Source organism: Dendropsophus ebraccatus, chromosome 9 (genome assembly GCF_027789765.1).
Source record: "Dendropsophus ebraccatus isolate aDenEbr1 chromosome 9, aDenEbr1.pat, whole genome shotgun sequence".
NCBI classification, from domain to species: domain Eukaryota; kingdom Metazoa; phylum Chordata; class Amphibia; order Anura; family Hylidae; genus Dendropsophus; species Dendropsophus ebraccatus.
In genome coordinates this window covers 1,553,339-1,577,649 of record NC_091462.1, presented here as the reverse complement: position 1 = coordinate 1,577,649, position 24,311 = coordinate 1,553,339, and the positions used below count along the sequence as shown (strand labels likewise).

Here is a 24,311-nt window from a genome sequence, read left to right as displayed (position 1 = left end):
AGGGGCCCCGGGTGTTATACGGGAGGAGGGGAGGGGCCCCGGGTGTTATACGGGAGGAGGGGAGGGGAGGGGCCCCGGGTGTTATACGGGAGGAGGGGAGGGGCCTCGGGTGTTATACGGGAGGAGGGGGGAGGGGCCCCGGGTGTTATACGGGAGGAGGAGGGGAGGGGCCCCGGGTGTTATACGGGAGGAGGGGAGGGGCACCGGGTGTTATACGGGAGGAGGGGAGGGGCCCCGGGTGTTATACGGGAGGAGGAGGGGGGAGGGGCCCCGGGTGTTATACGGGAGGAGGGGAGGGGCCCCGGGTGTTATACGGGAGGAGGGGAGGGGCCCCGGGTGTTATACGGGAGGAGGGGAGGGGCCCCGGGTGTTATACGGGAGGAGGGGAGGGGCCCCGGGTGTTATACGGGAGGAGGAGGGGAGGGGCCCCGGGAGTTATACGGGAGGAGAGGAGGGGCCCCGGGTGTTATACGGGAGGAGGGGAGGGGCCCCGGGTGTTATACGGGAGGAGGAGGGGAGGGGCCCCGGGTGTTATACGGGAGGAGGAGGGGGGAGGGGCCCCGGGTGTTATACGGGAGGAGAGGAGGGGCCCCGGGTGTTATACGGGAGGAGGAGGAGAGGAGGGGCCCCGGGAGTTATACGGGAGGAGAGGAGGGGCCCCGGGTGTTATACGGGAGGAGGAGGAGAGGAGGGGCCCCGGGAGTTATACGGGAGGAGGGGAGGGGCCCCGGGTGTTATACGGGAGGAGGAGGAGAGGAGGGGCCCCGGGAGTTATACGGGAGGAGAGGAGGGGCCCCGGGTGTTATACGGGAGGAGGGGAGGGGCCCCGGGTGTTATACGGGAGGAGGAGGGGAGGGGCCCCGGGTGTTATACGGGAGGAGGGGAGGGGCCCCGGGTGTTATACGGGAGGAGGAGGGGGGAGGGGCCCCGGGTGTTATACGGGAAGAGGGGAGGGGCCCCGGGTGTTATACGGGAGGAGGGGAGGGGCCCCGGGTGTTATACGGGAGGAGGAGGGGAGGGGCCCCGGGTGTTATACGGGAGGAGGGGAGGGGCACCGGGTGTTATACAGGAGGAGGAGGGGAGGGGCCCCGGGTGTTATACGGGAGGAGGAGGGGAGGGGCCCCGGGTGTTATACGCGAGGAGGGGAGGGGCCCCGGGTGTTATACGGGAGGAGGAGGGGAGGGGCCGCGGGTGTTATACGGGAGGAGGAGGGGAGGGGCCCCGGGTGTTATACGGGAAGAGGGGAGGGGCCCCGGGTGTTATACGGGAGGAGGAGGGGAGGGGCCCCGGGGTTATACGGGAGGAGGGGAGGGGCCCCGGGTGTTATACGGGAGGAGGGGAGGGGCCCCGGGTGTTATACGTGAGGAGGGGAGGGACCCCGGGTGTTATACGGGAGGAGGGGAGGGGCCTCGGGTGTTATACGGGAGGAGGAGGGGAGGGGCCCCGGGTGTTATACGGGAAGAGGGGAGGGGCCCCGGGTGTTATACGGGAGGAGGGGAGGGGCACCGGGTGTTATACGGGAGGAGGGGAGGGGCCCCGGGTGTTATACGGGAGGAGGGGAGGGGCCCCGGGTGTTATACGGGAGGAGGAGGGGAGGGGCCCCGGGTGTTATACGGGAAGAGGGGAGGGGCCCCGGGTGTTATACGGGAGGAGGAGGGGAGGGGCCCCGGGTGTTATACGGGAGGAGGGGAGGGGCCCCGGGTGTTATACGGGAGGAGGGGAGGGGCCCCGGGTGTTATACGGGAGGAGGGGAGGGGCCCCGGGTGTTATACGCGAGGAGGGGAGGGGCCCCGGGTGTTATACGGGAGGAGGGGAGGGGCCCCGGGTGTTATACGCGAGGAGGGGAGGGGCCCCGGGTGTTATACGGGAGGAGGGGAGGGGCCTCGGGTGTTATACGGGAGGAGGGGAGGGGCCCCGGGTGTTATACGGGAGGAGGGGAGGGGCCCCGGGTGTTATACGGGAGGAGGGGGAGGGGAGGGGCACCGGGTGTTATACGGGAGGAGGGGAGGGGCCCTGGGTGTTATACGGGAGGAGGGGAGGGGCCCCGGGTGTTATACGGGAGGAGGGGAGGGGCCCCGGGTGTTATACGTGAGGAGGAGGGGGGAGGGGAGGGGCACCGGGAGTTATACGGGAGGAGGGGAGGGGCCCCGGGTGTTATACGGGAGGAGGGGAGGGGCACCGGGTGTTATACGGGAGGAGGGGAGGGGCCCCGGGTGTTATACGGGAGGAGGGGAGGGGCCCCGGGTGTTATACGGGAGGAGGGGAGGGGCCCCGGGTGTTATACGGGAAGAGGGGAGGGGCCCCGGGTGTTATACGGGAGGAGGAGGGGAGGGGCCCCGGGTGTTATACGGGAAGAGGGGAGGGGCCCCGGGTGTTATACGGGAGGAGGGGAGGGGCCTCGGGTGTTATACGGGAGGAGGGGAGGGGCCCCGGGTGTTATACGGGAGGAGGGGAGGGGCCCCGGGTGTTATACGGGAGGAGGGGAGGGGCCCCGGGTGTTATACGTGAGGAGGAGGGGGGAGGGGAGGGGCCCCGGGTGTTATACGGGAGGAGGGGAGGGGCCCCGGGTGTTATACGGGAGGAGGGGAGGGGCACCGGGTGTTATACGGGAGGAGGGGAGGGGCCCCGGGTGTTATACGGGAGGAGGGGAGGGGCCCCGGGTGTTATACGGGAGGAGGGGAGGGGCCCCGGGTGTTATACGGGAGGAGGGGAGGGGCCCCGGGAGTTATACAGGAGGAGGGGAGGGGCCCCGGGGGTTATATGGGAGGAGGAGGGGAGGGGCACCGGGAGTTATACGGGAGGAGGGGAGGGGCACCGGGTGTTATACGGGAGGAGGGGCCCCGGGGGTTATATGGGAGGAGGGGAGGGGCCCGGGGGTTATACGGGAGGAGGAGGAGGGGCCCCGGGGGTTATACAGGAGGAGAGGAGGGGGGGAGGGTGTTATACGGGAGGAGGAGGGGCCCCAGGTGTTATACGGGAGGAGGCGGAGGGGCCCAGGGTGTTATACGGGATGAGGGGAGGGGCCCCGGGTGTTATACAGGAGGAGGGGAGGGGCCCCGGGAGTCATACGGGAGGAGGGGAGGGGCACCAGGAGTTATATGGGAGGAGGAGGGGAGGGGCACCGGGAGTTATACGGGAGGAGGAGGGGCCCCGGGGGTTATACGTGAGGAGGAGGGGGGAGGGGCATCGGGTGTTATACGGGAGGAGGAGGGGAGGGGCCCCGGGTGTTATACGGGAGGGGAGGGGCCACCGGGGGTTATACGTGAGGAGGAAAGCGGCCTCGGGGGTTATACGGGAGGAGGAGGGGAGCGGCCCCGGGGGTTATACGGGAGGAGGAGGGGAGGGGAGGGGAGGGGCCCCGGGTGTTATATGGGAGGAGGGGCCCCGGGTGTTATCCGGGAGGAGGGGAGGGGCCCCGGGTGTTATACGGGAGGAGGAGGGGAGGGGCCCCGGGGGTTATACGGGAGGAGGAGGGGAGGGGCACCGGGAGTTATACGGGAGGAGGAGGGGCCCAGGGTGTTATACGAGAGGAGGAGGAGGCGCCCCGGGGGTTATATGGGAGGAGGAGGGGCCCCGGGGGTTATACGGGAGGAGGAGGAGGAGCCCCGGGGGTTATATGGGAGGAGGAGGAGGGGCCCCGGGGGTTATACCGGGAGGAGGAGGGGCCCCGGGGGTTATACGGGAGGAGGAGGAGGAGCCCCGAGTGTTATACAGGAGGAGGAGGGAGGGGCCCCGGGGGTTATATGGGAGGAGGGGAGGGGCCCGGGGGTTATACGGGAGGAGGAGGAGGGGCCCCGGGGGTTATACAGGAGGAGAGGAGGGGGGGAGGGTGTTATACGGGAGGAGGAAAGCGGCCTCGGGGGTTATACGGGAGGAGTAGGGGAGGGGCCCCGGGGGTTATACGGGAGGAGGAGGAGAGGGGAGGGGCCCCGGGTGTTATATGGGAGGAGGGGCCCCGGGTGTTATCCGGGAGGAGGGGAGGGGCCCCGGGTGTTATACGGGAGGAGGAGGGGAGGGGCCCCGGGGGTTATACGGGAGGAGGAGGGGAGGGGCACCGGGAGTTATATGGGAGGAGGAGGGGCCCCGGGTGTTATACGAGAGGAGGAGGAGGCGCCCCGGGGGTTATATGGGAGGAGGAGGGGCCCCGGGGGTTATACGGGAGGAGGAGGAGGAGCCCCGGGGGTTATATGGGAGGAGGAGGAGGGGCCCCGGGGGTTATACGGGAGGAGGAGGGGCCCCGGGGGTTATACGGGAGGAGGAGGAGGAGCCCCGGGTGTTATACGGGAGGAGGAGGGAGGGGCCCCGGGGGTTATACATGAGGAGGGGAGGGGCCCCGGGGGTTATACGTGAGGAGGAGGAGGGGAGGGGCCCCGGGGGTTATACGTGAGGAGGAGGAGGGGAGGGGCCCGGGGTGTTATACGGGAGGAGAAGGGGAGGGGCACCGGGGGTTATACAGGAGGAGGAGGAGGAGGGGCACCGGGGGTTATACAGGAGGAGGAGGAGGAGGGGCCCCGGGTGTTATACGGGAGGAGAGGAGGGGGGAGGGGCCCCGGGTGTTATACATGAGGAGGGGAGGGGCCCCGGGGTTATACGTGAGGAGGAGGGGAGGGGCCCCGGGGGTTATACGCGAGGAGGGGCCCCGGGGGTTATACGGGAGGAGGGGAGGGGCCCCGGGGGTTATACGTGAGGAGGAGGGGAGGGGCCCCGGGGGTTATACGCGAGGAGGGGCCCCGGGGGTTATACGGGAGGAGGGGAGGGGCCCCGGGGGTTATACGTGAGGAGGAGGGGCCCCGGGGGTTATACGGGAGGAGGAGGGGAGGGGCCCCGGGTGTTATACGGGAGGAGGGGAGGGGCCCCGGGGGTTATACGTGAGGAGGAGGGGCCCCGGGGGTTATACGGGAGGAGGAGGGGAGGGGCCCCGGGGGTTATACGGGAGGAGGGGAGGGGCCCTGGGGGTTATACGGGAGGAGGAGGGGAGGGGCCCCGGGTGTTATACGGGAGGAGGGGAGGGGCCCCGGGTGTTATACGGGAGGAGGGGAGGGGCCCCGGGTGTTATACGGGAGGAGGGGAGGGGCCCCGGGTGTTATACGGGAGGAGGGGAGGGGCCCCGGGTGTTATACGGGAGGAGGAGGGGAGGGGCCCCGGGTGTTATACGGGAGGAGGGGAGGGGCCCCGGGTGTTATACGGGAGGAGGAGGGGAGGGGCCCCGGGTGTTATACGGGAGGAGGGGAGGGGCCCCGGGTGTTATACGGGAGGAGGAGGGGGAGGGGCCCCGGGTGTTATACGGGAGGAGGGGAGGGGCCCCGGGTGTTATACGGGAGGAGGAGGGGGGAGGGGCCCCGGGTGTTATACGGGAGGAGGAGGGGGGAGGGGCCCCGGGTGTTATACGGGAAGAGGGGAGGGGCCCCGGGTGTTATACGGGAGGAGGGGAGGGGCCCCGGGTGTTATACGGGAGGAGGAGGGGAGGGGCCCCGGGTGTTATACGGGAGGAGGGGAGGGGCACCGGGTGTTATACAGGAGGAGGAGGGGAGGGGCCCCGGGTGTTATACGGGAGGAGGAGGGGAGGGGCCCCGGGTGTTATACGCGAGGAGGGGAGGGGCCCCGGGTGTTATACGGGAGGAGGAGGGGAGGGGCCGCGGGTGTTATACGGGAGGAGGAGGGGAGGGGCCCCGGGTGTTATACGGGAAGAGGGGAGGGGCCCCGGGTGTTATACGGGAGGAGGAGGGGAGGGGCCGCGGGTGTTATACGGGAGGAGGAGGGGAGGGGCCCCGGGTGTTATACGGGAAGAGGGGAGGGGCCCCGGGTGTTATACGGGAGGAGGAGGGGAGGGGCCCCGGGGTTATACGGGAGGAGGGGAGGGGCCCCGGGTGTTATACGGGAGGAGGGGAGGGGCCCCGGGTGTTATACGTGAGGAGGGGAGGGACCCCGGGTGTTATACGGGAGGAGGGGAGGGGCCTCGGGTGTTATACGGGTGGAGGAGGGGAGGGGCCCCGGGTGTTATACGGGAAGAGGGGAGGGGCCCCGGGTGTTATACGGGAGGAGGGGAGGGGCACCGGGTGTTATACGGGAGGAGAGGAGGGGCACCGGGTGTTATACGGGAGGAGGGGAGGGGCCCCGGGTGTTATACGGGAGGAGGAGGGGTGGGGCCCCGGGTGTTATACGGGAAGAGGGGAGGGGCCCCGGGTGTTATACGGGAGGAGGAGGGGAGGGGCCCCGGGTGTTATACGGGAGGAGGGGAGGGGCCCCGGGTGTTATACGGGAGGAGGGGAGGGGCCCCGGGTGTTATACGGGAGGAGGGGAGGGGCCCCGGGTGTTATACGCGAGGAGGGGAGGGGCCCCGGGTGTTATACGGGAGGAGGGGAGGGGCCCCGGGTGTTATACGCGAGGAGGGGAGGGGCCCCGGGTGTTATACGGGAGGAGGGGAGGGGCCCCGGGTGTTATACGGGAGGAGGGGAGGGGCCCCGGGTGTTATACGGGAGGAGGGGAGGGGCCCCGGGTGTTATACGGGAGGAGGGGGAGGGGAGGGGCACCGGGTGTTATACGGGAGGGAGGGGCCCTGGGTGTTATACGGGAGGAGGGGAGGGGCCCCGGGTGTTATACGGGAGGAGGGGAGGGGCCCCGGGTGTTATACGTGAGGAGGAGGGGGGAGGGGAGGGGCACCGGGAGTTATACGGGAGGAGGGGAGGGGCCCCCGGGTGTTATACGGGCGGAGGGGAGGGGCACCGGGTGTTATACGGGAGGAGGGGAGGGGCCCCGGGTGTTATACGGGAGGAGGGGAGGGGCCCCGGGTGTTATACGGGAGGAGGGGAGGGGCCCCGGGTGTTATACGGGAAGAGGGGAGGGGCCCCGGGTGTTATACGGGAGGAGGAGGGGAGGGGCCCCGGGTGTTATACGGGAAGAGGGGAGGGGCCCCGGGTGTTATACGGGAGGAGGGGAGGGGCCTCGGGTGTTATACGGGAGGAGGGGAGGGGCCCCGGGTGTTATACGGGAGGAGGGGAGGGGCCCCGGGTGTTATACGGGAGGAGGGGAGGGGCCCCGGGTGTTATACGTGAGGAGGAGGGGGGAGGGGAGGGGCCCCGGGTGTTATACGGGAGGAGGGGAGGGGCCCCGGGTGTTATACGGGAGGAGGGGAGGGGCACCGGGTGTTATACGGGAGGAGGGGAGGGGCCCCGGGTGTTATACGGGAGGAGGGGAGGGGCCCCGGGTGTTATACGGGAGGAGGGGAGGGGCCCCGGGTGTTATACGGGAGGAGGGGAGGGGCCCCGGGAGTTATACAGGAGGAGGGGAGGGGCCCCGGGGGTTATATGGGAGGAGGAGGGGAGGGGCACCGGGAGTTATACGGGAGGAGGGGAGGGGCACCGGGTGTTATACGGGAGGAGGGGCCCCGGGGGTTATATGGGAGGAGGGGAGGGGCCCGGGGGTTATACGGGAGGAGGAGGAGGGGCCCCGGGGGTTATACAGGAGGAGAGGAGGGGGGGGAGGGTGTTATACGGGAGGAGGAGGGGCCCCAGGTGTTATACGGGAGGAGGCGGAGGGGCCCAGGGTGTTATACGGGATGAGGGGAGGGGCCCCGGGTGTTATACAGGAGGAGGGGAGGGGCCCCGGGAGTCATACGGGAGGAGGGGAGGGGCACCAGGAGTTATATGGGAGGAGGAGGGGAGGGGCACCGGGAGTTATACGGGAGGAGGAGGGGCCCCGGGGGTTATACGTGAGGAGGAGGGGGGAGGGGCATCGGGTGTTATACGGGAGGAGGAGGGGAGGGGCCCCGGGTGTTATACGGGAGGGGAGGGGCCACCGGGGGTTATACGTGAGGAGGAAAGCGGCCTCGGGGGTTATACGGGAGGAGTAGGGGAGGGGCCCCGGGGGTTATACGGGAGGAGGGGAGCGGCCCCGGGGGTTATACGGGAGGAGGAGGGGAGGGGAGGGGAGGGGCCCCGGGTGTTATATGGGAGGAGGGGCCCCGGGTGTTATCCGGGAGGAGGGGAGGGGCCCCGGGTGTTATACGGGAGGAGGAGGGGAGGGGCCCCGGGGGTTATACGGGAGGAGGAGGGGAGGGGCACCGGGAGTTATACGGGAGGAGGAGGGGCCCAGGGTGTTATACGAGAGGAGGAGGAGGCGCCCCGGGGGTTATATGGGAGGAGGAGGGGCCCCGGGGGTTATACGGGAGGAGGAGGAGGAGCCCCGGGGGTTATATGGGAGGAGGAGGAGGGGCCCCGGGGGTTATACGGGAGGAGGAGGGGCCCCGGGGGTTATACGGGAGGAGGAGGAGGAGCCCCGAGTGTTATACAGGAGGAGGAGGGAGGGGCCCCGGGGGTTATATGGGAGGAGGGGAGGGGCCCGGGGGTTATACGGGAGGAGGAGGAGGGGCCCCGGGGGTTATACAGGAGGAGAGGAGGGGGGGAGGGTGTTATACGGGAGGAGGAAAGCGGCCTCGGGGGTTATACGGGAGGAGTAGGGGAGGGGCCCCGGGGGTTATACGGGAGGAGGAGGGGAGGGGAGGGGCCCCGGGTGTTATATGGGAGGAGGGGCCCCGGGTGTTATCCGGGAGGAGGGGAGGGGCCCCGGGTGTTATTCGGGAGGAGGGGGGGGGCCCCGGGGGTTATACGGGAGGAGGAGGGGAGGGGCACCGGGAGTTATATGGGAGGAGGAGGGGCCCCGGGTGTTATACGAGAGGAGGAGGAGGCGCCCCGGGGGTTATATGGGAGGAGGAGGGGCCCCGGGGGTTATACGGGAGGAGGAGGAGGAGCCCCGGGGGTTATATGGGAGGAGGAGGAGGGGCCCCGGGGGTTATACGGGAGGAGGAGGGGCCCCGGGGGTTATACGGGAGGAGGAGGAGGAGCCCCGGGTGTTATACGGGAGGAGGAGGGAGGGGCCCCGGGGGTTATACATGAGGAGGGGAGGGGCCCCGGGGGTTATACGTGAGGAGGAGGAGGGGAGGGGCCCCGGGGGTTATACGTGAGGAGGAGGAGGGGAGGGGCCCGGGGTGTTATACGGGAGGAGAAGGGGAGGGGCACCGGGGGTTATACAGGAGGAGGAGGAGGAGGGGCACCGGGGGTTATACAGGAGGAGGAGGAGGAGGGGCCCCGGGTGTTATACGGGAGGAGAGGAGGGGGGAGGGGCCCCGGGTGTTATACATGAGGAGGGGAGGGGCCCCGGGGTTATACGTGAGGAGGAGGGGAGGGGCCCCGGGGGTTATACGGGAGGAGGGGAGGGGCCCCGGGGGTTATACGTGAGGAGGAGGGGCCCCGGGGGTTATACGGGAGGAGGAGGGGAGGGGCCCCGGGTGTTATACGGGAGGAGGGGAGGGGCCCCGGGGGTTATACGTGAGGAGGAGGGGCCCCGGGGGTTATACGGGAGGAGGAGGGGAGGGGCCCCGGGGGTTATACGGGAGGAGGGGAGGGGCCCTGGGGGTTATACGGGAGGAGGAGGGGAGGGGCCCCGGGTGTTATACGGGAAGAGGGGAGGGGCCCTGGGTTTTATACGGGAGGAGGGGAGGGGCCCCGGGTGTTATTCGGGAGGAGGGGAGGGGCCCCGGGTGTTATACATGAGGAGGAGGGGAGGGGCCCGGGTGTTATATGCTAGGAGGAGGGGAGAGGCCTCGGGTGTTATACGAGAGGAGGGGAGGGGCCTCGGGTGTTATACGGGAGGAGGGGAGGGGCCCCGGGAGTTATACAGGAGGAGGGGAGGGGCCCCGGGTGTTATACGGGAGGAGGCTTCTGGTGTTCGGGCTCCTCCGCTAACATCCAGTCTGGATTTACCGCTGTGTTTTCTTAGACAGAAAATGGCGCTAAGGTCTGTGGAGATGCAGGAGCCCCCCGAGCAGCTGAGAGCCGGTGCAGAAGCAGTGGAGTTCATGGCTGATGTGGGTGAGTGCCTCCTAGTGGTGGGGGTGTGGGTGAGTGTCCCCTGGTGGCGGGGGTGTGGGTGAGTGTCCCCTGGTGGCGGGGGTGTAGGTGAGTGTCCCCTGGTGGCGGGGGTGTGGGTGAGTGTCCCCTGGTGGCGGGGGTGTGGGTGAGTGTCCCCTGGTGGCGGGGGTGTGGGTGCGTGTCCCCTGGTGGCGGGGGTGTGGGTGAGTGCCCCCTGGTGGCGGGGGTGTGGGTGAGTGTCCCCTGGTGGCGGGGGTGTGGGTGAGTGTCCCCTGGTGGCGGGGGTGTGGGTGAGTGCCTCCTGGTGGCGGGGGTGTAGGTGAGTGCCCCCTGGTGGCGGGGGTGTGTGGGTGAGTGCCTCCTGGTGGCGGGGGTGTAGGTGAGTGCCCCCTGGTGGCGGGGGGGTGTGGGTGAGTGCCTCCTGGTGGCGGGGGTGTGGTTGGGTGCCCCCTGGTGGCGGGGGTGTGGGTGAGTGCCTCCTGGTGGCGGGGGTGTGTGGGTGAGTGCCTCCTGGTGGCGGGGGTGTAGGTGAGTGCCCCCTGGTGGCGGGGGTGTGTGGGTGAGTGCCTCCTGGTGGCGGGGGTGTAGGTGAGTGCCCCCTGGTGGCGGGGGTGTGGTTGGGTGCCCCCTGGTGGCGGGGGTGTGGGTGAGTGCCTCCTGGTGGCCGGTAATACATCACTACCACCCCCATCTTCTGATGGTGCTGTTGTGTTCTCCAGGGATGGACCAGTTGCATCTCTGTTTGTTCTCGGAGTCGTTACCGTTGGTGTCGGAGTCCGGCACTGAGCTCGGCCTCTTCACCGTCACCGTCCAGTCAGCGTACTATGCGATGGACCACCGCATCCAAGATGAGGGAGAGAAGTGTTTCCTGGTTCACATCAGCAGCCACAGCGCCGTCCATGGCGTCCCCTGCCACAGCTCCATCACCGGTCAGTCATAGTGCCCCCTTAGTGACATCGCTCTGTCTCCTCCCCCTTAGTGACATCGCTCTGTCTCCTCCCCCCTCCCCCTGTAGTGACAGCGCTCTGTCTCCTCCTCCCTCCCCCTGTAGTGACAGCGCTCTGTCTCCTCCCCCTTAGTGACATCGCTCTGTCTCCTCCCCCCCCCCTGTAGTGACAGCGCTCTGTCTCCTCCCCCCTCCCTGTAGTGACAGCGCTCTGTCTCCTCCCCCCCCCTGTAGTGACAGCGCTCTGTCTCCTCCCCCCCCTGTAGTGACAGCGCTCTGTCTCCTCCCCCCTCCCTGTAGTGACAGCGCTCTGTCTCCTCCTCCCCCCCCCCTGTAGTGACAGCGCTCTGTCTCCTCCTCCCTCCCCCTGTAGTGACAGCGCTCTGTCTCCTCCCCCCCTGTAGTGACAGCGCTCTGTCTCCTGCCCCCCCTGTAGTGACAGCGCTCTGTCTCCTCCCCCCCTGTAGTGACAGCGCTCTGTCTCCTCCCCCCCTGTAGTGACAGCGCTCTGTCTCCTCCCCCCCTGTAGTGACAGCGCTCTGTCTCCTCCCCCCCTGTAGTGACAGCGCTCTGTCTCCTCCCCCCCTGTAGTGACAGGGCTCTGTCTCCTCCCCCCCTGTAGTGACAGCGCTCTGTCTCCTCCCCCCCTGTAGTGACAGCGCTCTGTCTCCTCCCCCCCTGTAGTGACAGCGCTCTGTCTCCTCCCCCTTTAGTGACAGCGCTCTGTCGACTCCCCCTTTAGTGACAGCGCTCTGTCGACTCCCCCTTTAGTGACAGCGCTCTGTCGACTCCCCCTTTAGTGACAGCGCTCTGTCTCCTCCCTCCTCCCCCTTTAGTGACAGCATTTTGTCTCCTCCTTCCTTCCTCTTTAGTGACAGCGCTCTGTCTCCTCCCCCCCTGTAGTGACAGCGCTCTGTTTCCTCCCCCTGTAGTGACATCGCTCTGTCTCCTCCCCCTTTAGTGACAGCGCTCTGTCTCCTCCCCCTGTAGTGACAGCGCTCTGTCTCCTCCTTCCTTCCTCTGTAGTGACAGCGCTCTGTCTCCTCCCCCTGTAGTGACAGCGCTCTGTCTCCTCCCCCTGTAGTGACAGCGCTCTGTCTCCTCCCCCTGTAGTGACAGCGCTCTGTTTCCTCCCCCTGTAGTGACATCGCTCTGTCTCCTCCCCCTTTAGTGACAGCGCTCTGTCTCCTCCCCCTTTAGTGACAGCGTTCTGTCTCCTCCCCCTGTAGTGACCTCGCTCTGTCTCCTCCCTCCTCCCCCTTTAGTGACAGCATTTTGTCTCCTCCTTCCTTCCTCTTTAGTGACAGCGCTCTGTCTCCTCCCCCCCCCTGTAGTGACAGCGCTCTGTTTCCTCCCCCTGTAGTGACATCGCTCTGTCTCCTCCCCCTTTAGTGACTGCGCTCTGTTTCCTCCCCCTGTAGTGACATCGCTCTGTCTCCTCCTCCCTCTGTAGTGACAGCGCTCTGTCTCCTCCCTCTGTAGTGACAGCGCTCTGTCTCCTCCCCCTGTAGTGACAGCGCTCTGTCTCCTCCCCCTGTAGTGACAGCGCTCTGTCTCCTCCCCCTTTAGTGACTGCGCTCTGTTTCCTCCCCCTGTAGTGACATCGCTCTTTCTTCCCCCCCCCCCTTGTAGTGACAGCGCTCTGTCTCCTCCCCCTGTAGTGACAGCGCTCTGTCTCCTCCCCCTGTAGTGACAGCGCTCTGTCTCCTCCCCCTGTAGTGACAGCGCTCTTTTTCCCTGCAGCTTACATCTCACTGCAGCTGGACACACTGGAGCAGCACCACTGCGAGTACATGAAGGTAACAGCGTCTCTGCCTCTGTTCACACCTGGTAGCCGGTAATATAACAGATGGGATCCCCCTCAGTCACCATCAGGCCTGCAGCAGTGGGGTCAGAGAGTCCGTCTGGGGTCATACTACGTTTTTTTTTCTACCATTTTTGCATTTGCATATAGGAATCCAAGGTGGCTGTGGAGAGTCCTGACTGTATAGGGATCCCCGGCGGCTGTGGAGAGTCCTGACTGTATAGGAATCCAAGGTGGCTGTGGAGAGTCCTGACTGTATAGGGATCCCCGGCGGCTGTGGAGAGTCCTGACTGTATAGGAATCCAAGGTGGCTGTGGAGAGTCCTGACTGTATAGGAATCCCCGGCGGCTGTGGAGAGTCCTGACTGTATAGGAATCCCCGGCGGCTGCGGAGAGTCCTGACTGTATAGGGATCCCTGGCGGCTGTGGAGAGTCCTGACTGTATAGGAATCCCCGGCGGCTGTGGAGAGTCCTGACTGTATAGGGATCCCCGGCGGCTGCGGAGAGTCCTGACTGTATAGGGATCCCCGGCGGCTGTGGAGAGTCCTGACTGTATAGGAATCCAAGGCGGCTGTGGAGAGTCCTGACTGTATAGGGATCCCCGGCGGCTGTGGAGAGTCCTGACTGTATAGGGATCCCCGGCGGCTGTGGAGAGTCCTGACTGTATAGGGATCCCCGGCGGCTGTGGAGAGTCCTGACTGTATAGGAATCCAAGGCGGCTCTGGAGAGTCCTGACTGTATAGGGATCCCTGGCGGCTGCGGAGAGTCCTGACTGTATAGGGATCCCCGGCGGCTGCAGAGAGTCCTGACTGTATAGGGATCCCCGGCGGCTGCGGAGAGTCCTGACTGTATAGGGATTCCCGGCGGCTGCGGAGAGTCCTGACTGTATAGGGATCCCCGGCGGCTGCGGAGAGTCCTGACTGTATAGGGATCCCCGGCGGCTGCGGAGAGTCCTGACTGTATAGGGATCCCCGGCGGCTGTGGAGAGTCCTGACTGTATAGGGATCCCCGGCGGCTGCGGAGAGTCCTGACTGTATAGGGATCCCTGGCGGCTGTGGAGAGTCCTGACTGTATAGGGATCCCCGGCGGCTCTGGAGAGTCCTGACTGTATAGGGATCCCCGGCGGCTCCGGAGAGTCCTGACTGTATAGGAATCCAAGGCGGCTCTGGAGAGTCCTGACTGTATAGGGATCCCCGGCGGCTGCGGAGAGTCCTGACTGTATAGGGATCCCCGGCGGCTGCGGAGAGTCCTGACTGTATAGGGATCCCCGGCGGCTGTGGAGAGTCCTGACTGTATAGGGATCCCCGGCGGCTGTGGAGAGTCCTGACTGTATAGGGATCCCCGGCGGCTGTGGAGAGTCCTGACTGTATAGGGATCCCTGGCGGCTGTGGAGAGTTCTGACTGTATAGGGATCTCCGGCGGCTGTGGAGAGTCCTGACTGTATAGGAATCCAAGGCGGCTCTGGAGAGTCCTGACTGTATAGGGATCCCCGGCGGCTGCGGAGAGTCCTGACTGTATAGGGATCCCCGGCGGCTGCGGAGAGTCCTGACTGTATAGGGATCCCTGGCGGCTGTGGAGAGTCCTGACTGTATAGGCATCCCCTGCGGCTGTGGAGAGTCCTGACTGTATAGGGATCCCCGGCGGCTCTGGAGAGTCCTGACTGTATAGGGATCCCCGGCTCTGGAGAGTCCTGACTGTATAGGGATCCCCGGCTCTGGAGAGTCCTGACTGTATAGGGATCCCCGGCGGCTGTGGAGAGTCCTGACTGTATAGGGATCCCCGGCGGCTGCGGAGAGTCCTGACTGTATAGGGATCCCCGGTGGCTGTGGAGAGTCCTGACTGTATAGGGATCCCTGGCGGCTGTGGAGAGTCCTGACTGTATAGGGATCTCCGGCGGCTGCGGAGAGAGTCCTGACTGTATAGGGATCCCCGGCGGCTGTGGAGAGTCCTGACTGTATAGGGATCCCTGGCGGCTGTGGAGAGTCCTGACTGTATAGGGATCCCCGGCGGCTGTGGAGAGTCCTGACTGTATAGGGATCCCCGGCGGCTGTGGAGAGTCCTGACTGTATAGGGATCCCCGGCGGCTGTGGAGAGTCCTGACTGTATAGGGATCCCCGGCGGCTGTGGAGAGTCCTGACTGTATAGGGATCCCCGGCGGCTGTGGAGAGTCCTGACTGTATAGGGATCTCCGGCGGCTGTGGAGAGTCCTGACTGTATAGGGTTCCCCGGCGGCTGTGGAGAGTCCTGACTGTATAGGGATCCCCGGCGGCTGCGGAGAGTCTTGACTGTATCGGGATCCCAGGTGTAGACAAGGTTGATGCCCTGTGACAGTTACCTCTGGGGTTACCGCTGCATAGTAGTTTTCTGAGTCTCCTGTCTCTCTCCACCATCCACTACAGAAGCCCTCCCACCAGGGACTACCTCTCCTATAGGGGTTACCGGGACTATCCTCCTGTGTAGGGGTGACCGGGACTGTCCTCCTGTGTAGGGGTGACCGGGACTGTCCTCCTGTGTAGGGGTGACCGGGACTGTCCTCCTGTGTAGGGGTGATCGGGACTGTCCTCCTGTGTAGGGGTGACCGGGACTGTCCTCCTGTGTAGGGGTGACCGGGACTATCCTCCTGTGTAGGGGTGACCGGGACTGTCCTCCTGTGTAGAGGTGACCGGGACTGTCCTCCTGTGTAGGGGTGACCGGGACTATCCTCCTGTGTAGGGGTGACCGGGACTGTCCTCCTGTGTAGGGGTGACCGGGACTGTCCTCCTGTGTAGGGGTGACCGGGACTGTCCTCCTGTGTAGGGGTGACCGGGACTGTCCTCCTGTGTAGGGGTGACCGGGACTGTCCTCCTGTGTAGGGGTGACCGGGACTGTCCTCCTGTGTAGGGGTGACCGGGACTGTCCTCCTGTGTAGGGGTGACCGGGACTGTCCTCCTGTGTAGGGGTGACCGGGACTGTCCTCCTATTGGTGGGGAAAGTGTTAGAAGGAGAGAGGCATGACAGTGTGATAGGTGCAGGTGTGTGAGGGTGTGATAGGCTCAGGTGTGTGAGGGTGTGATAGGTGCAGGTGTGTGAGGGTGTAATAGGTGCAGGGGTGTGAGGGTGTGATAGGTGCAGGTGTGTGAGGGTGTGATAGGTGCCGGGGTGTGATAGGTGCAGGCGTGTGAGGGTGTGATTGGTTATAGGCTCAGGTGTGTGAGGGTGTGATAGGTGCAGGTGTGTGAGGGTGTGATAGGTGCAGGTGTGTGAGGGTTTGATATGTGCAGGTGTGTGAGGGTGTGATTGGTTATAGGCTCAGGTGTGTGAGGGTGTGATAGGTGCAGGTGTGTGAGGGTGTGATAGGTGCAGGCGTGTGAGGGTGTGATAGCTGCAGGTGTGTGAGGGTGTGATAGGTGCAGGTGTGTGAGGGTGTGATAGCTGCAGGTGTGTGAGGGTGTGATAGCTGCAGGTGTGTGAGGGTGTGATAGGTGCAGGTGTGTGAGGGTGTGATAGGTGCCGGGGTGTGATAGGTGCAGGTGTGTGAGGGTGTGATAGGTGCCGGGGTGTGATAGGTGCAGGTGTGTGAGGGTGTGATAGGTACCGGGGTGTGATAGGTGCAGGTGTGTGAGGGTGTGATAGGTGCCGGGGTGTGATAGGTGCAGGCGTGTGAGGGTGTGATTGGTTATAGGCTCAGGTGTGTGAGGGTGTGATAGGTGCAGGTGTGTGAGGTTGTGATAGGTGCAGGTGTGTGAGGGTTTGATATGTGCAGGTGTGTGAGGGTGTGATTGGTTATAGGCTCAGGTGTGTGAGGGTGTGATAGGTGCAGGTGTGTGAGGGTGTGATAGGTGCAGGTGTGTGAGGGTGTGATAGCTGCAGGTGTGTGAGGGTGTGATAGCTGCAGGTGTGTGAGGGTGTGATAGGTGCAGGCGTGTGAGGGTGTTATAGGTGCAGGTGTGTGAGGGTGTGATAGGTGCAGGTGTGTGAGGGTGTGATAGGTGCAGGTGTGTGAGGGTGTGATAGGTGCAGGTGTGTGAGGGTGTGATTGTTATAGGCTCAGGTGTGTGAGGGTGTGATAGGTGCAGGTGTGTGAGGGTGTGATATGTGCAGGTGTGTGAGGGTGTGATTGTTATAGGCTCAGGTGTGTGAGGGTGTGATAGGTGCAGGTGTGTGAGGGTGTGATAGGTGCAGGTGTGTGAGGGTGTGATATGTGCAGGTGTGTGAGGGTGTGATAGGTGCAGGTGTGTGAGGGTGTGATAGGTGCAGGTGTGTGAGGGTGTGATAGGTGCAGGCGTGTGAGGCGTGAGGGTGTGATAGGTGCCGGAGAGTGATAGGTGCAGGTATGTGAGGGTGGGATAGGTGCAGGTGTGTGAGGGTGTGATAGGTGCAGGTGTGTGAGGGTGTGATAGGTGCAGGCGTGTGAGGGTGTGATAGATGCAGGTGTGTGAGGGTGTGATTGGTGATAGGTGCAGGTGTGTGAGGGTGTGATTGGTGATAGGTGCAGGTGTGTGAGGGTGTGATAGGTGCAGGTGTGTGACGGTGTGATAGGTGCATGTGTGTGAGGGTGTGATAGGTGCAGGTGTGTGAGGGTGTGATTGGTGATAGGTGCAGGCGTGTGAGGGTGTGATAGATGCAGGTGTGTGAGGGTGTGATTGGTGATAGGTGCAGGCGTGTGAGGGTGTGATAGATGCAGGTGTGTGAGGGTGTGATTGGTGATAGGTGCAGGCGTGTGAGGGTGTGATTGGTGATAGGTGCAGGCGTGTGAGGGTGTGATAGGTGCAGGTGTGTGAGGGTGTGATAGGTGCAGGTGTGTGAGGGTGTGATAGGTGATAGGTGCAGGTGTGTGAGGGTGTGATAGGCTCAGGTGTGTGAGGGTGTGATAGGTGCAGGCGTGTGAGGGTGTGATAGTTGCAGGTGTGTGAGGGTGTGGTAGTTGATAGGTGCAGGCGTGTGAGGGTGTGATAGGTGCAGGTGTGTGAGGGTGTGATAGGTGCAGGTGTGTGAGGGTGTCATTGGTGCAGGTGTGTGAGGGTGTGATTGGTGATAGGTGCAGGCGTGTGAGGGTGTGATAGGTGCAGGTGTGTGAGGGTGTGATAGGTGATAGGTGCAGGTGTGTGAGGGTGTGATTGGTGATAGGTGAAGGTGTGTGAGGGTGTGATAGGTGCAGGGGTGTGATAGGTGCAGGTGTGTGAGGGTGTGATAGGTGCAGGGGTGTGATAGGTGCAGGTGTGTGAGGGAGTCATTGGTGCAGGTGTGTGAGGGTGTGATTGGTGATAGGTGCAGGCGTGTGAGGGTGTGATAGGTGCAGGTGTGTGAGGGTGTGATAGGTGATAGGTGCAGGTGTGTGAGGGTGTGATTGGTGATAGGTGAAGGTGTGTGAGGGTGTGATAGCTGCAGGTGTGTGAGGGTGTGATAGCTGCAGGTGTGTGAGGGTGTGATAGCTGCAGGTGTGTGAGGGTGTGATAGGTGCAGGTGTGTGAGGGTGTGATAGGTGCCGGGGTGTGATAGGTGCAGGTGTGTGAGGGTGTGATAGGTGCCGGGGTGTGATAGGTGCAGGTGTGTGAGGGTGTGATAGGTGCCGGGGTGTGATAGGTGCAGGTGTGTGAGGGTGTGATAGGTGCCGGGGTGTGATAGGTGCAGGCGTGTGAGGGTGTGATTGGTTATAGGCTCAAGTGTGTGAGGGTGTGATAGGTGCAGGTGTGTGAGGGTGTGATAGGTGCAGGTGTGTGAGGGTTTGATATGTGCAGGTGTGTGAGGGTGTGATTGGTTATAGGCTCAGGTGTGTGAGGGTGTGATAGGTGCAGGTGTGTGAGGGTGTGATAGGTGCAGGTGTGTGAGGGTGTGATAGCTGCAGGTGTGTGAGGGTGTGATAGCTGCAGGTGTGTGAGGGTGTGATAGGTGCAGGTGTGTGAGGGCGTGATAGGTGCAGGCGTGTGAGGGTGTGATAGGTGCAGGTGTGTGAGGGTGTTATAGGTGCAGGTGTGTGAGGGTGTGATAGGTGCAGGTGTGTGAGGGTGTGATTGTTATAGGCTCAGGTGTGTGAGGGTGTGATAGGTGCAGGTGTGTGAGGGTGTGATATGTGCAGGTGTGTGAGGGTGTGATTGTTATAGGCTCAGGTGTGTGAGGGTGTGATAGGTGCAGGTGTGTGAGGGTGTGATAGGTGCAGGTGTGTGAGGGTGTGATATGTGCAGGTGTGTGAGGGTGTGATAGGTGCAGGTGTGTGAGGGTGTGATAGGTGCAGGTGTGTGAGGGTGTGATAGGTGCAGGCGTGTGAGGCGTGAGGGTGTGATAGGTGCCGGAGAGTGATAGGTGCAGGTATGTGAGGGTGTGATAGGTGCAGGTGTGTGAGGGTGTGATAGGTGCAGGTGTGTGAGGGTGTGATAGGTGCAGGCGTGTGAGGGTGTGATAGATGCAGGTGTGTGAGGGTGTGATTGGTGATAGGTGCAGGTGTGTGAGGGTGTGATTGGTGATAGGTGCAGGTGTGTGAGGGTGTGATAGGTGCAGGTGTGTGACGGTGTGATAGGTGCATGTGTGTGAGGGTGTGATAGGTGCAGGTGTGTGAGGGTGTGATTGGTGATAGGTGCAGGCGTGTGAGGGTGTGATAGATGCAGGTGTGTGAGGGTGTGATTGGTGATAGGTGCAGGCGTGTGAGGGTGTGATAGATGCAGGTGTGTGATAGTGTGATTGGTGATAGGTGCAGGCGTGTGAGGGTGTGATTGGTGATAGGTGCAGGCGTGTGAGGGTGTGATAGGTGCAGGTGTGTGAGGGTGTGATAGGTGCAGGTGTGTGAGGGTGTGATAGGTGATAGGTGCAGGTGTGTGAGGGTGTGATAGGCTCAGGTGTGTGAGGGTGTGATAGGTGCAGGCGTGTGAGGGTGTGATAGTTGCAGGTGTGTGAGGCTGTGGTAGTTGATAGGTGCAGGCGTGTGAGGGTGTGATAGGTGCAGGTGTGTGAGGGTGTGATAGGTGCAGGTGTGTGAGGGTGTCATTGGTGCAGGTGTGTGAGGGTGTGATTGGTGATAGGTGCAGGCGTGTGAGGGTGTGATAGGTGCAGGTGTGTGAGGGTGTGATAGGTGATAGGTGCAGGTGTGTGAGGGTGTGATTGGTGATAGGTGAAGGTGTGTGAGGGTGTGATAGGTGCAGGGGTGTGATAGGTGCAGGTGTGTGAGGGTGTGATAGGTGCAGGGGTGTGATAGGTGCAGGTGTGTGAGGGAGTCATTGGTGCAGGTGTGTGAGGGTGTGATTGGTGATAGGTGCAGGCGTGTGAGGGTGTGATAGGTGCAGGTGTGTGAGGGTGTGATAGGTGATAGGTGCAGGTGTGTGAGGGTGTGATTGGTGATAGGTGAAGGTGTGTGAGGGTGTGATAGGTGCAGGGGTGTGATAGGTGCAGGTGTGTGAGGGTGTGATAGGTGCAGGTGTGTGAGGGTGTGATAGGTGCAGGTGTGTGAGGGTGTGATAGGCTCAGGTGTGTGAGGGTGTGATAGGTGCAGGCGTGTGAGGGTGTGATAGTTGCAGGTGTGTGAGGGTGTGGTAGTTGATAGGTGCAGGTGTGTGAGGGTGTGATAGGTGCAGGTGTGTGAGGGTGTGGTAGTTGATAGGTGCAGGTGTGTGAGGGTGTGATAGGTGCAGGTGTGTGATGGTGTGATAGGTGCAGGCGTGTGAGGGTGTGATAGGTGCAGGTGTGTGAGGGTGTGATAGGTGCAGGTGTGTGAGGGTGTGATTGGTGATAGGTGCAGGTGTGTGAGGGTGTGATAGGTGCAGGTGTGTGAGGGTGTCATTGGTGCAGGTGTGTGAGGGTGTGATAGGTGCAGGTGTGTGAGGGTGTGATAGGTGCAGGTGTGTGAGGGTGTGATAGGTGCAGGCGTGTGAGGGTGTGATAGGTGCAGGTGTGTGAGGGTGTGATAGGTGCAGGTGTGTGAGGGTGTGATTGGTGATAGGTGCAGGTGTGTGAGGGTGTGATAGGTGCAGGTGTGTGAGGGTGTCATTGGTGCAGGTGTGTGAGGGTGTGATTGGTGATAGGTGCAGGCGTGTGAGGGTGTGATAGGTGCAGGTGTGTGAGGGTGTGATAGGTGATAGGTGCAGGTGTGTGAGGCACCCAAGCTGGTCACATGATTGGCTGACACAGAACTGTAAGGAACACACGTTACCCCCTCATTTTTCAGCTGTGCAGAGAAACAGGGAGAGTGTGACACCAAGTGGTGATGATGCAAAACAACACCCATCATCCCAGAGTGTGAGACCATTATACAGGGGGTATATACACCTGTACCAGGACACTACAGATGGTGGGTGACCACAGGGAGGCGTCCTCCATGACAACACATTGAGCTGCATAGGAGCTGCAGACACAGGACGAAAGACATCTGCCGGGTATCCTCCTCCCCATGAGTGTCACTGATCACAGCATTACATTCAGACATGATGGCAGCGTGCAGCGGACGTGACCCCTGACTATTTATCACCTATTTTTACATTTTGCAGTTTAAAGGAAATTCATTGGATAAGAAAACCGCCATGAGGAGACGGGGGGATCAGATGGAGATCAGCAGAGTGATCACCGAGGGTCAGGTGAGTGTGGACCCCCACACTATCGTCTCACTAGAATCCCACGCCTGTCACTATGGTCCCACAGCTGTGATGTCACTATAATCCTGCGGTTTAGATGTCACTATGGTCCCGCGGCTGTGATGTCACTATGGTCCTACGGCTGTGATGTCTCTATAATCCTGCGGTTTAGATGTCACTATAATCCCGCGGCTGTGATGTCACTATGGTCCTACGGCTGTGATGTCACTATAATCCTGCGGCTGTGATGTCACTATAATCCCACGCCTGTCACTATGGTCCTGCGGCTGTGATGTCACTATAATCCTGCGGCTGTGATGTCACTATAATCCCGCGGCTGTGATGTCACTATGGTCCCACAGCTGTGATGTCACTATAATCCTGCGGCTGTGATGTCACTATAATCCCGCGGCTGTGATGTCACTATGGTCCCACAGCTGTGATGTCACTATAATCCTGCGGCTGTGATGTCACTATAATCCCACGCCTGTCACTATGGTCCTGCGGCTGTGATGTCACTATAATCCTGCGGCTGTGATGTCACTATAATCCCGCGGCTGTGATGTCACTATGGTCCCACAGCTGTGATGTCACTATAATCCTGCGGCTGTGATGTCACTAGAATCCCACGCCTGTCACTATGGTCCCACGGCTGTGATGTCTCTATATTCCTGCGTTTTAGATGTCACTATAATCCCGCGGCTGTGATGTCACTATTATCCCACGGCTGTGATGTCACTATAATCCTGCGGCTGTGATGTCACTATGGTCCCACAGCTGTGATGTCACTATAACCCCGCGGCTGTGATGTCACTATAATCCTGCGGCTGTGATGTCACTATAATCCCGCGGCTGTGATGTCACTATAACCCCGCGGCTGTGATGTCACTATTATCTCACGGCTGTGATGTCACTATAATCCTGCGGCTGTGATGTCACTATAATCCTGCGGCTGTGATGTCACTATAATCCGCGGCTGTGATGTCACTATAATCCCACGCCTGTCACTATGGTCCTGCGGCTGTGATGTCACTATAATCCTGCGTTTGTGATGTCACTATAATCCTGCGGCTCTGATGTCACTATGGTCCCGAGGCTGTGATGTCACTATAATCCTGTGGCTGTGATGTCACTATAATCCTGCGGCTGTGATGTCACTATGGTCCTGCGGCTGTGATGTCACTATAATCCAGCGTCGGTGATGTCACTATAATCCTGCGGCTGTGATGTCACTATGGTCCCGCGGCTGTGATGTCACTATAATCCTGTGGCTGTGATGTCACTAAGGGATTTGATCAAATCCCAGGAAATGATGAAATTGCCGAGCCCTTTCAGGGAAATGATTAAATGGAACATATCTCCTGCTCCCCTGTCCGCCTCCGGTCCCGTGTGCTGTGTGATGATGCATCCGGTCAGTGTGCTGTGTGATGATTTCCCGATCCCGTGTGATGATGCCTCAGGTCCCGTGTGCTGTGTGATGATGGTCCCGTGTGCTGTGTGATGATGCCTCAGGTCCCGTGTGCTGTGTGATGATGGTCCCGTGTGCTGTGTGATGATTTCCCGATCCCGTGTGCTGTGTGATGATTTCCGGGTCCCGTGTGCTGTGTGATGATGCCTCCGGTCCCGTGTGCTGTGTGATGATTTCCGGGTCCCGTGTGCTGTGTGATGATGCCTCCGGTCCCGTGTGCTGTGTGATGATGGTCCCGTGTGCTGTGTGATGATTTCCCGGTCCCGTGTGCTGCGTGATGATGCCTTCTGTCCCATGTGCTGAGTGATGATTCCTCTGGTCCCGTGTGCTGTGTGATGATTTCCCGATCCCGTGTGCTGTGTGATGATTTCCCGGTCCCGTGTGCTGTGTGATGATTTCCCGGTCCTGTGTGCTGTGTGATGATTTCCCGATCCTGTGTGCTGTGTGATGATTTTCCGGTCCCGTGTGCTGTGTGATGATTTTCCGGTCCCGTGTGCTGTGTGATGATTTTCCGGTCCTGTGTGCTGTGTGATGATTTTCCGGTCCCGTGTGCTGTGTGATGATTTCCCGCTCCCGTGTGCTGTGTGATGATTTTCCGGTCCCGTGTGCTGTGTGATGATTTCCCGGTCCTGTGTGCTGTGTGATGATTTCCCGATCCTGTGTGCTGTGTGATGATTTCCCGGTCCCGTGTGCTGTGTGATGATTTCCCGCTCCCGTGTGCTGTGTGATGATTTCCCGTTCCCGTGTGCTGTGTGATGATTTCCCGGTCCTGTGTGCTGTGTGATGATTTCCCGATCCTGTGTGCTGTGTGATGATTTCCCGGTCCCGTGTGCTGTGTGATGATTTCCCGCTCCCGTGTGCTGTGTGATGATTTCCCGTTCCCGTGTGCTGTGTGATGATTTCCCGGTCCTGTGTGCTGTGTGATGATTTCCCGATCCTGTGTGCTGTGTGATGATTTCCCGGTCCTGTGTGCTGTGTGATGATTTTCCGGTCCCGTGTGCTGTGTGATGATTTTCCGGTCCCGTGTGCTGTGTGATGATTTCCCGTTCCCGCGTGCTGTGTGATGATTTCCCGGTCCCGTGTTCTGTGTGATGATTTTCCGGTCCCGTGTGCTGTGTGATGATTTCCCGGTCCCGTGTGCTGTGTGATGATTTCCCGTTCCCGTGTGCTGTGTGATGATTTCCCGGTCCCGTGTGCTGTGTGATGATTTCCCGGTCCCGTGTGCTGTGTGATGATTTCCCGTTCCCGTGTGCTGTGTGATGATTTCCCGGTCCCGTGTGCTGTGTGATGATTTCCCGGTCCCGTGTGCTGTGTGATGATTTCCCGGTCCCGTGTGCTGTGTGAAGATTTCCCGGTCCTGTGTGCTGTGTGATGATTTCCCGGTCCTGTGTTCTGTGTGATGATTTCCCGGTCCCGTGTGCTGTGTGATGATTTCCCGGTCCCATGTGCTGTGTGATGATTTCCCAGTCCCGTGTGCTGTGTGATGATTTCCCGTTCCCGTGTGCTGTGTGATGATTTTCCATTCCCGTGTGCTGTGTGATGATTTCCCGTTCCCGTGTGCTGTGTGATGATTTCCCGGTCCCGTGTGCTGTGTGATGATGCCTTCTGTCCCGTGTGCTGTGTGATGATTTCCCGGTCCTGTGTGCTGTGTGATGATTTTCCGGTCCTGTGTTCTGTGTGATGATTTCCCGGTC

General features: G+C 62.0%; 1 protein-coding gene across 4 annotated transcripts in view; it reads left to right on the top strand.

Annotated features, from left to right (window-relative positions):
* Window positions 1-24,311, top strand: part of CATIP (ciliogenesis associated TTC17 interacting protein) — a 68,151-nt gene that overhangs the window by 1,110 nt on the left and 42,730 nt on the right. For 2 of the 4 annotated variants that reach the window (XM_069984795.1, XM_069984796.1), the window contains exons 2-5: window positions 9,779-9,866; window positions 10,586-10,795; window positions 12,556-12,611; window positions 21,066-21,152. In XM_069984795.1, coding sequence (XP_069840896.1) covers window positions 9,779-9,866; window positions 10,586-10,795; window positions 12,556-12,611; window positions 21,066-21,152 — 441 coding nt within the window. Of the gene's footprint in view, window positions 1-9,774; window positions 9,867-10,585; window positions 10,796-12,555; window positions 12,612-21,065; window positions 21,153-24,311 lie in introns of all 4 variants that reach the window. The other 2 variants (XM_069984798.1, XM_069984797.1) reach the window with 1 other exon arrangement.